This window comes from Antrostomus carolinensis, unplaced genomic scaffold (assembly GCF_000700745.2).
Source record: "Antrostomus carolinensis isolate BGI_N321 unplaced genomic scaffold, ASM70074v2 scaffold19737, whole genome shotgun sequence".
Classification (NCBI taxonomy): domain Eukaryota; kingdom Metazoa; phylum Chordata; class Aves; order Caprimulgiformes; family Caprimulgidae; genus Antrostomus; species Antrostomus carolinensis.
Genome location: NW_010329745.1, coordinates 28,192 through 40,425, shown reverse-complemented (window position 1 = coordinate 40,425; position 12,234 = coordinate 28,192). Strand labels below are relative to the sequence as shown.

The window sequence follows — 12,234 nt, the reverse complement described above, 5'->3', positions numbered from 1 at the left end:
ATTTCTTGAGCCTGTTGCGTTAGTAAGTTAAACAGATGGAAAAGAATCATCAAGCCATTATGTCTTGTCAGCTTTGGATGTACCAGGAGAGTAGGACAGTACCTGCCCCCCCTCCCCCCTTTTTTTCCCCCTAAATTAAATATGTTCCCAGGAATTTGAGTTCACTCAGAGATACTGAACTATTTTTTCTTGTTGCATTTTCACTCCAGAGCTTTTTTTTTTTTTTTTAACTATGAAACTCTGCAGCTGTACTGTGATCTTAAGTGAACTTTTCAGTCTTTCCATAATATTGCCAACCGAGTTTAGGTTTCTTGTGACAAGTCATTATTTCTCAGATGACAAGCATGAGGGGAACTAATATCCTGTGATGTCCTCTGTTGTGCAGCTGTATTACATTCTGATAAGGCAGAAGATAGTCCCATATTGATCAGTGCTGCTATACACTCACTGCAGAAATGTTGTGCAAAATTTTAGTCAGTAAGAGACAAAGCAGTTAACTTCAATGTGTGGATGTTGCCGCCTTTTTTTAAAAAAAAAAATAAAAATGCTACGTCTAGTAAACTTTTATTCCCCATGAAAATCAGGGTATGGAGATCTAAATTAATAGAGCACAATGGCTTGACAAACAGACTCCTGTTCCTGTTGTGCAGCTGCTGGCCAGAGAAGAGAAAGCTGTGGAAAAACTGTAAAGGATGGATTTTCAGTGCTTGTCTTTCCTTTGGTTTCTAATGTAATCTTCTTGCCTTCCTTTTCCTGAGAAAGTTGGAAAGCGGGTGTGAGAATCTTATATACTGGGCCCAGCATTGGCTTTCCAGCTACAGCTACATGTGCTGCAGCAGCACATTATCACTCTGATGACTGCAGGAGAGCAGCCGCTTCCCCTTTTTTTCCCCAAGCTGTCCTATAAACTGTCTTTTCACAAGGCTGAATGCGCTGGTCCTGTGCCTAAAGAGTTCAGACTGAATTTGCTGTCCTTTTTGCAAACCAGTGATATTACAATGGGATTGTCAAACCCCTACAGAAGTTGTGGAGAAACCTGGGGTGGTTGGTGTTCTCCTTTTGTGCTCTCTGAATAGGTGTGCACTGTTGGTTTGGTTTTTGTTTTTGTTTTTGTTTTTGTTTGCTTTGTTTTTACATTGATGGAGGAAATTGAAAAGGCAAAGAGAGAGACAGACTTACTTCGTGTATGTCAGGGGATTATTCTTCCTTTGAATTTTTTTGTCTTGACCTTTTTTCTGTTTTACTAGCAGTTCCAAAGTTATCAGTAGTGTATTGTAATGTAGATCAGGAATTGTACCTCTGTTACAGGAATATGACACTTTGATTAAGAGTGATGTCAGACTCTGCCATTTTAAAATCAGACTTGCAGCAGATGCGGAGAAAAGGATGAAATGTGAAATGCTTTTTCAGTTGGTTCAAAGTGAAGAGTGATGTTGAATTGGAAAATGAATTGTACTATTTGAGATACTGTTTAGCAGCTTCTGTCACGCTGTTCACTTCTGTTGCTTGGTCTGTTCTGCATGGAAGACTTCTGGTTCAACTGTAACTTAAATAAATGTTTGCAGATCTGAATCAGATGCTGTAGCCATGTTTTTAATCTAATCTGAATTTGTATTCTAGCATTATTTTACAGATTGTGGTTTATTTTTCTTACCCACTTTTAGTATCACTGACAAAACTTTCTGTCTCCTGGGGTCCTTGTAGGGCCACCCTCATCTCTGCTCTTGTAACTGCTTTCTGCTAGCCCTTCTCTCCACTTCATAGTATTACAGAGTATGCTTTGGTATTTCATTCTTCAGCCAATGGCCAGTCCTATGCCTCTTTTCTTCCCTGGCACCTTTAAACCTGTAACAGCCTCTGTCTTTGCTGTTTCCCTGCTTTGTTCTTTGCTGGAATTTGCCATGTTATTCATTTGTTGTTGTCTGTTTTCTCTGCTCATCTCTACTCAGGCAGCTTCTCAGAAGCTGGAGGCTGGAGACTGCTGAATAAAAATAATTTCTTTAGCACACAGTAATTAGGGTATGCTCAAGTACCTTTTCTGAGGTTTATTTTCAAATGCTAGAATTGTCTGAACTGTGAAAAGAGACAAAAATTGAGGTTGTACTAATCTCCTTGTGATGTTTTCACTCAGTCAGATAGCCTATGCTAAATCCTCAGTGATTTTATTTTTTTATTAAGAGCTAAACATTTATTTCTTGGGGGTAAAATCTTCCCTACCTGCAATTTACTGTGGCATATATAAAGTTCCTTTTCTGACAAAGAAGGAATAGATTGAGCCATTCGTAAACATGTAGGAAGCTCCTCAGGGGCTCTTCTTCCAATCTATAGACTGGAGCAGTGGACATAAGCTTTACCTTCTCCTCCTTCTTTCCCACTCATATATGTCTTTAGCAACTGTTTCTGTGGCACCCACTCCCATAGTTTCTTGAGTCAAAATTCCTCTTCAAGCTGCAACTTTTCAGTGACATTATGGAGAAAATAAAAAAAAAAACAAACCCCAAACTAAACAACATTTCCTTGTTGTCAGTGCTGACTTCACTGGGTTCTTAAACCACACTGTAAGCTTTGTATAGTTTCCTGCACATCCAGTTGTTACAAGCAGGAAAAAAAGGCTTTGTCTTCTGAAGATAAAAAGGTTTGAAAATGCTTATCAGCAATCTAAGTCTCTGTTGTGTTTCTAATAGGGCCTCCTGAAGAAGTGTTACTCTGCCAAGGCTGCCTACCTGTTCCAGCCAGACAAGTTCTACGATGTCAGCTATGACACTGGTGACAAGTCCATCCAGTGCAGCAGGCGTCCAGATGCGTTCAAATTCTGGCTGATGTGGAAAGCATTGGGAACCACAGGCCTCGAGGAGAGAGTAAACAGGGCGCTGGCTTTGGCTAGGTACCCCCTCTCAATTTTGAGTAGATCTAGTCTGTTTAATTGACTGAAATGTTGACACTGCTGATATTCCATATCCTGGAAGAGACCACATTGTTACTTTTTTTTCCCCCTCTCCTTTTGTTTATGTATAATAGAAAGAACTAATAGGAATAATAATTAGTGTTATTACATTTGCTACAATATTAATAGCAATTACTATTTTTTAGCAATAAGCATTGATGTTGCTAAACATAAAAGTCCAGATTAGACTACCAATCTACATTGTTTAACATTTATGTTATCTGAACCAGACATAGGGCAGGTTTACCAATACCCCCTCTTTTAACTCGTGACTGTATGTCCTGGTGTTAATGTAAAAGCAACACTATGTGCCAGGCTCTGAGCAGTGTCTAGCAAGAGGTGAATTAGCCATTCTTCTGTTCATTTCATTCCTCATGACTGAGGAAATACAGAAAGCCAATGATGTGGGGAAATTCGTACAAGGACACTGTTAATGTTAGGCTGTAGTAGAGGTATATGAAGGCCTATTGTTCTGAGATACTGCTTGTTTTTTTTCTCCACAAGTTTGCTGAAGTTCTTCATGCTTACAGTATGTTCTGTGAGGGACCGAAGTACCTTTTTCTTGTGATCTTCCACTCACTTGCCCTGTTCAATTTTACTAAGTTTTTGGTCTTGCAGAACTGAGTTTCACAAGTGAATTCTCCAAAATTCTCGCTAGAAGGTGTTTCTAAAGTAGTGGTGATGTCACAGTATCTGGGAGGAAACTTCCAAACACAGGTTGTTTTGTTTTCTGATAGAAGAAATAATATTGAAGTAAGTTAATGGCCCATTAAAAACAATTCACTTGAAGTATCATATTTGTTCAGAATTTATACAAGATAAACCACAATTAAATTTTCACCAATTCCTGGGCTAGCTGCACACTACCATAATTCAAGTAATTAATATTGAAAAACAGTCACCCATATTATATTGCCATTTTATTTTTGATATGAACTGCCGAGTTGAAAAGAATTGAATGTTTACTCCAGTGAAAATTAAAGGAATAGTCTCACTTTAACAAAACCACTTAAGGAAAAGATAAAAATACCCATGACCTAAACCAAGAGTGGATTAGAAAGGAGTGAAAAGAAAGAAGCAAAACCAGAAAAGCCCAAATGAGTGGTTTTTTTGTTTTTGTTTTTTTTTTTTACCCCTCTGTTTTAGTTCTTCAAAGCCACTCATTGTTTGGGTGGTTAAGTGTTCCTTAATATTTTCTAGTTAAATTGCACCTTGTTTTTGTTCTGAAGCATTGTACAGTTCTGTGTGTGTACGGGAGTAATTCATTTCACTATCAGTAGGAGAATTCAGCCTTATCAAGGTCACTTGCCAAGGTCGTTTGACTGGGAGTGTAGTGATTAATGACCTTTCTGGGATCGATATTTTCTTTGAACGTTAGGATTCAGTTGGTAGCACTTCTAAGCAGTGACTGGGTTGGTTTTTTTTTTGTTTGTTTTTTTTTTTTCTTGAAGAAGACATTTAATTCTTAGTCATTATCTGATGAAGTATATTCTTTACAGTAGCTGCGTTGCTATCTTGAGTTTGCATGGACAGGGGCACTTTGCAGCTGAGACATCAAGGTTTACTGGGCACTGTTCCAGGTTTCCTAACTACTCAACAGCTGTGCAGCCTTTCTCCTGATTTGTTACAGTAGGTTTTACTTTGATGTTGCAAAGATAGTATTTCAGTGTTCCTGAACACAGACCTGGATTAATTTTGGAACTAGTCCACTGACTATAAAGAACTTAAGAGCAAGATTGCTTTTTTTTTTTCCCCCCATGGCCAGGCAGAGCTGCAAAGGTTTTAGGGTAATTGCAGGCATGTATTTCTGTTGCATCAAACTTTCCTTATTGGCAATTCCATTATTTTCTTCTTGTTCTGGAGATGAATCAGGTTTTCAGTGTATTAGATATCCCAGGAACATTATGATGCTATCTATTTGGAAAGGCTTATTTTTTAAAATACCTTTAGTAAGGCATCCTGCTGATCACTTCAGAAAAATTTTTGCTGGTGTTTTTTTTTCCCCAATTATTTTTGATGCAGGGATGTTACTTTATGAAGTGCACTAAAAAGAAAATAGAAGTAACCTGCTTTTAGAATACAACTATAACCACCTCTGCACTTTATGCTTCAGCATCTTTGCGGTTTTTCTGCCTGACTCCTCTTCTGACACCCACTCTTAGCAGACATATGTCTACTTTCACTGCAGATCTCCACCCCTCATTTTCTGCAAGGCTTAATCATAGCAAATTTCACTTCTCTGTGCACTCCAGTCCTTACTGAAACTCAGGCCCTTCTGACGTTCTACAACTGTGACACGGTAATACAACTCTACTGTCAACTGTGGAAAGATGCAGAGTCTAAATTGCTCCACTGCCATCAAATGGTCCTGGCAAGATAAATCATGGATGATGGATTTTCTAATGGCTGCCTCTTAGGCTATTGGCAATGTAGTTAAGAACATGATCAACATTGTTGTGGGCTTGACTGACATCAGATATCCTGTGTCAGATGGTGGTATGAAAAAAAGGCATTTGTGGTTAAGAGGGAAGGGTATTAGGCATTGTAAAATAGCTCTAACAATTCAAGACCTCAAAAAAGTTATCATATATAGGGGTTTTTTTCACAATTCGGTATAAAAATATAAATTGAGGGCCACTGTGTTGTGAATAGCTTTCTCATTTTGTTGAATGTGGATTTTATCTCACAGACAAGTATCTTCTGATAAACAGGACAAAAGCACTGAGCTTGTTTTACTGAAGAAAATTCCCTTGCAGAAACAAGTTCCCCCAACACACTCGCATGATATCTAGCCTCCTGCTTACCTTTCAGCATGCCTCTCTTTCAACCTAAACAGTAATGTGGGTGTTAACAGCCAGGTAACAAACAAATGCACACAGTAGGATCTAAATGGTCACGGCAGAAAAGACCCAGAACCTTGACTTGTTACAGTGAGAGGAAACATCTCGGCAGCGCACAGTGTGGCACGACTCAGAGCCGCGCGCCATGGGAACTGGCACCCTTCCGCAGCAAACATTTCACAGGGGTGTGTGCTAAGAGGTAATTGAGGCACATGCACAATACTTGTTAATGATAAACAGCGTGACAGCTCCCCATGCTCTTTTTTGAAAAATGTCTATCATCTGGGGTATTGTTTATTGCCTCCCCAGCCAACCTGTTTCTGCAGCGCGTCTGCTGAATAGCAGGCATTGCAGATACAGCTGTGCTAGAGGTGTCCCTGTGGGGACAGGTTTCAGGCATGTGGGTAGGACAGAGAGGGGGTTGTTTTGACAATATTTTTCTTCCTCAAGTAGTGGATAAAAGAGTTATTTGTGTGATGACCAGTAATGCGGCTGCAGGCAGGAAAATCATAGAATCATAAAATCATAGAATGGTTTGGGTTGGAAGGGACTTTAAAGATCACCCAGTTCCAACCCCCCTGCCATCAGCAGGGACCCCTTCCACTAGATCAGGTTGCTCAAAGCCTCATCCAACCTGGCCTTAAACACACCCAGGGAGGGGCATCCACAACTTCCTTGGGCAACCTGTTCCAGTGTCTGACCACCCTCACAGTGAAGAACTTCTTCCTAATATCTAATCTAAACCTTCCCTCTGCCAGTTTAAACCCATTTCCCTTTGTTCTGTCATTAACTGCCCTTATGAAAAGTCCCTCCCCAGCTTTCTTGTAGGTCCCTTCAGGCACTGGACGGCCTCTATAAGATCTCCTCGGAGCCTTCTCTTTTCCAGGCTGAACAGCCCCAATTCTCTCAGCCTGTCCTCACAGCAGAGGTGCTCCAGCCCCTGGATCATAAAAAATGCCAAATAAATGCAACAAAAGAACAGATTTGTACACAATCAGTAGTTTAATTGTCTCAATTTTATTACTGTTAGACAGCAAAATCTTAATGTAGAAGACTAAAATTCTGTTGAAATCAAAAAGCTATGTGAATTTGAGGTGACATCTTTGGAGTTTTACTTGAGAAGGCTTTGAGGGGGGAATAAAGAAGTCACAGCTATGTCAGTGTCCTCTCTGCTTCAGAATTCCTGTGTGATATGTGCCATGGCAAAGTTGAGGTCATGCTTTAAAAAATTACTATACATTAAAGCTGTTTGGATCCAAAGTTTTTATTCAAACTCATCTTCCCATTGAAGGCTTCTGTCTTTTTCATACTGACAGGTGAAAGAGAAAGAAATACTTATTTCAATGCATTGTTAGTGTAGGATGCCCAGGGATTATTGTGCATCAGCAGTGGTTTACAGAATGGAAATGTGCATTGTTGAGTACAGTGTGGCACAAGGACAGTACTGGGAAAATTGTTGGGCTTGAAGTATATGGAAACTTTTAAATTCTGGGCTAGACTAAGAGGTCCTGGTGACAGTAGTAGTGCAAGAGGTGTCAGGGTGACCATGAAATAACCTGGCAGCACAGCATCAGCACTTGAGAAAAAGAGATGGAGGAATTACTTTGTAGAGAGCAACATAAATGGAAATTTGCATTGGGAAGGTTCACAGCCTGATGCAAATAGGATCAATTTGTGCCATGTGGCTCCACTGAAAATCTCTGCCTGAGGACAGAATTTGGCCTCTTCTTGGTGCTCCTTGGCTGGCTGTAGCCTTCATTTGCTTCCAGGAGCTGATAATTACTGCATTTTCACAGCAGGTAGAAATGAGGTTTAACTCTGTGGTTTCTTTGGGGGAAAATATAAGAAAATTGGAGGGGAAAAAAAAAAAGTGTATAAATGTTCAAGAACTTTTTTGTTGTTGCCTGTATATATTGCTTTGTTCTATGCTTTAAACCCTTGCATCTTTAATTACAGATATCTAGTGGATGAAATTAAGAAAAGAGAGGGATTCCAGCTTATTTTAGAGGTAAGTGAAAATGGAACTGGACTGTTGGTATTGGGCAGGTGTCTACTGTCTACTGTTTCATTTTGTTCTTTTTAGCCAATTGCCAAGTTGTATTTGAAGTATATAATTTAATAAAGTTTATATATTGAAGATACACAGATGTGGTTGAACACATAACATGCTCTGTATTCCCTGCCATCACTCTACCTACTTTCTTAGCTCCTGGATTGCCTCAGTGGGTGTAGGTGGAGCACTTGCTGAATGTGGTTGAAGAGTCTGGTTGCCAGTGCTTGCCAGGCTTATGGGTAAGACTGTCTGCTAGATGGAAGAATATTTTGGTCCTAAAAATGGACTTTTCATATTAAAGTCTATGTTTTTTCCTTAATTCTGTCTCTAGACCCATCTTCCTAAAAACTACCCAAAAGTTGTGTTTTTCACCCATCTTTGCTAAACCCATCACTTGTTGGTGATCTTGTTTAGGGGAGAGTGAGTAAATGGGGCAGAGCTAAAGGTTTTTCCACTTATCCCCAGCTTTTTGGTCAATATGGCTAATATCTGGGGACATTGAAAAGACTTTTCATTTTTAGCAAGATCTTCAGCATTGTTGGAAGTGTACATGTGTGAAAGCTGGGTATGTAGCATGGCGAGGAAGAGAACGCAGGAGGAGGAAGGGAAGGGGAGTAAGTGTCACACATGGAGGCAGACAAACTGTAATGATGCAGATTTGGTTTACACTTGATGCTATGGGCATACCAGGTTAGGCTAGAAGAAATATGAAATATAAAAAATATTTTATACTATTCAATTAATATAAACTTTTCCTTTTATCTTTGAAAACTGCTAATTTGGAAGTTATTGCTGGGAAACTTTATGTGGAGTGAAGAATTTTGGGCCAGAAGCACATGCTGGGCTGACTAAAGTGGCAAGGTCTCCATTCTCCATTCTCCATTATTGTAAAGCTTAGCAGAGAGCCCAGATCTACTGGATATGTGAAAGCTGTTGGTGAGAGCAGAGACTGCTGCTTAGTTCCTGCAGGAACAGGATGCCTGGATTAAAAGCAGGGTTAGAGGGAGTACTATAGTACGGCTTATGAGAATGAAGTTTAGCAAGGGTTAAGAAAAGGTTTTCTGGAATGCAAGGGGACAAACAGTGAGAGTTCAAAAAAGACCGCTGGGAGGCGGCTAGGCCCAGTTATACAAGCCCTTTCTGAAGGGATGTTGAACTTTGGACAAGAAGCTCAGGAAGCTGATCCTCTGATACATGCAGGGAAGGAAGTCCTGGAATGAGAACCACTCTACAGTCTGGAAATGTGGCTCATATTGGTTCATATCTTGAACTCCTTTGTGGTAAAATTGCTTGCCTGCTTGGATAAGAGCTGTGACAAGATAACCAGAAGTAGTGAAGCATGGCTGGGAGTAGTTAAGTTTTTCTAGAATGAATGATATTTTCAGAGGGGGATGATGTATTTGATGTGTGAAAGGAAACTGAGATAATCAAGAAGGCAATATAGGCAATGGTAATATGGTAATATATGCCATCTGTCTACTCCTGGCATCTGATTTTAAATAGTTTTAAAATAAACCCTTTAACAGCAAGCTAGTACTTGCACTCATGAGGAAGGCACTGCCTTTTTAGGGTTTGTGTTTATGTGTGTACTCAGTGCATGCTCTTTGGGGAAAGAAATGGGACTGTAAGAGCTGAGCTTTATTTCATTCAGTGGCAGCAGGTGGCAGGTTTGCAGCTCTGTTCCTGCTGACAACGATATTCTTCTTGATGATTAAATTGTATTTAATGCATTCTTTGAAGTGAGGCGGAAAATAATATGAGCAGTTCCCAGTGCCCTTTCATGAAAAACATGTCTCAGCTGGTGGGCTCTCTTGTTCAGGAGACTGCCAGGGATCGTAATAGCAGCCACATTCACAGTGGGGCAAAGAGATGGTGTGACCCAGCTACCAAGCTCCCTTTAAACTTCTTTTTTTTTCTTCCTCCTTTCAACCAGTACTAATGAGTGTGTCATGTGGGAGGGGAGAGGGGTGTGTGAGTTTTATACTCCGTGTTATAATCTAGACCCCAGTTAAATACTGTGTTTTAAATAAGGTAGGTCAAGATTGACTCAGTGTTTTTATGGGAAATGTTGGGTGGGATTAGAAGATACATCTATTCCTCATGCTATTGCTATCTGGAAAAAAAAATTGTTCAAAATTAGCAGGAAATAGAGAGACCCTGGACTGGTCTGCTGGGGACATTTTCTCAATCATATATGAAATGGAAACCTCATAAGCACAAAATGCCTTATTTTATAATGCATGATGAACAGCCATTCTTCTTGCCAGGAGGCTTGCAGCTAAGTCTCTGAGTTTAAAGGCAAAATTTCTCTGGAGGGAAGCAGAGATGTGGAGTGTCAGTCTTTGCTCAAAAGGTCTGCTTAGATGTTGGACAGGATATATCCAGGATATGGCACTTACTATGCAGGGGGTCCTGTGATTCTTATAAAGCATGGAAGTTGAGAAAGGCAGCATTAACTCTAACACTGAGCAGTAGTGTGCTGTGTGTCATATGATATAAAAGGAGGTTGGCATTGTTCAGTAGAAAAATTACTAGGTGTGCCAGTGTTAAATGGTGACAAAAACTGAGTTTGTGTGTTTTGTGTAAAATGCATCTTAGGAAATTTACATTTAAAAAAAGGACACTAAAAAGAAAATTTGTTCTTCTCTTTAATTTTTTTTTTTCAATTTGAAATCTGTAAGTTACCTTTCTATGCCTATTTTAGTGAGTAAAGCAGAATTAAATATATATATATATATAGGGGAAGAAGAAATGAAAAAGGAACCAAGATAGATTTCTTTTTTCTGGCAACAGAAAGAAATGAGATGATGTGAAAATGATTTTGACTTTCAAAAAAGGGAAACAGAAGGTGAGCTGGAGAAGGATGTTTTAATGAAAAGGGTTTAAACTCAATGGATTTGTTTTTTGTCCCCTAGAAAAAATAAGGCAGAACTTTTTGGCAAGCTATTGTCTGTATTACTGTTTCATTTGCTACATCTCATAAGCAATCACTTGTTCTCTTGTTTAGCCAGAGTATGCAAACGTTTGCTTTTGGTACATTCCACCAAGTTTAAGAAAAATGGAGGATGGACCTGAATTTTGGCAGAAGCTACACCAGGTGAGTGTCACATGAACATGCTATCTGTAGTTTACTGATTTATCTGTGTGCCAGATAGAAATGTGAAGTAGCCTCTGACTTTCCCCACTGTTAACCTATCAGTAGAATGAGGATTTAATCTTTAAATAGGTGTTACAGAATTTTAAAGTTTATTCTCTATTTAGACAAAGCTAACTATTTTTTTCTTTTCAGGTAAGAGATGCAGACATTTGCAGGTATTCAGCTTACTGTCAAAGCTGTTAGCAGATGGCAGAACTGAGAGAAGTGTGGAACAGTGTTGTCTGCATCTCTTGTCTAGACAGAGTATTCATTACCTGTTTCAGACACTTAAGGTTGTCCTTGGAACTTGTCTTGCATTATCTATGGTTTCTATGGTATCTATGTCCTGGTTTTGGCTGGGACAGAGCTAGGTTTCTTCTTAGTAGCTAGAATAGCACTGTGTTTTGGTTTCAGTATGGGAAAGAATGTTGATAACATACTAATGTTTTCAATTCTCAGTGGAAGTCGAAGGATTTTGTGTTTTGCTAGTCTTGGAGGGGTGAGGAACATTGAAATTGGTAAACCAGATTGGTAATTGGGTATGCCAATGGGATATTCCCTAGTATGGGTTAGAGTGAGTGAGTGTCTGTGTTTGGCTGCTAGCCAGACGATTACACTATGATAATGCAAGTGAGGAAGTGTTTAAGAATACATTTCTGATGTTAAACAAGCTATAAATGAAAGCAGGAATATAACTGGAAAAAACTTCATTGGTGAGCATTTTTGTGGCTCTTTGCCATTCTGGTAGAAAATCATGAATGTCTTGAAAAAAGCAGCAGTAAAATGTTGAAGTTCCTAACAGGGAGTCAGTAGTTAGACTTAATTAGGAAGCCAATAAACACTGCAGTATTATGTTTTACTGAATAAGCTATTATGTGAGAAATTGAATTTAATTAATTGTTTGCTCCTCTCTGTAGCAGCTTTGGTGTTCTGCAGTTATTTTTTTCCTAGAATTTGTTACTGAAAAGTTAAGCTAGAACACAGATGTATATACCATACCCATGCTTGCGTATGGTATACATGTTATATGTATGTGCTATACATACTCTATATACATGCATACTTCCTATAAAGTCTGCTCTCCTTTCAGTGGCTTTCCTTTCCCAGGAATTGCTTTCAACTTATGCTGGTTGCTGGTGTCTTTAAGGGTGAGGTCTCCCTTAATCCTGTCTGTATTGTTTTGGAGAGTATATTTAAATTTTGTAGGACAAAGCCATGTATAACAACAGTGTGGATACAAAAGCTTTGCATTTACCATGCT

General features: G+C 39.2%; 1 protein-coding gene across 1 annotated transcript in view; it reads left to right on the top strand.

The window, feature by feature from the left end:
* GADL1 (glutamate decarboxylase like 1) overlaps positions 1–10,934 on the top strand; it is a gene marked incomplete at its 3' end in the record, with an annotated part of 38,307 nt that extends 27,373 nt beyond the window's left edge. The window contains exons 11-13 of the mRNA XM_010172695.2: positions 2,685–2,884; positions 7,741–7,792; positions 10,845–10,934. Coding sequence (XP_010170997.1) covers positions 2,685–2,884; positions 7,741–7,792; positions 10,845–10,934 — 342 coding nt within the window. The remainder of the gene's footprint in view (positions 1–2,684; positions 2,885–7,740; positions 7,793–10,844) is intronic.
* Positions 10,935–12,234: the final 1,300 nt, after the last annotated feature.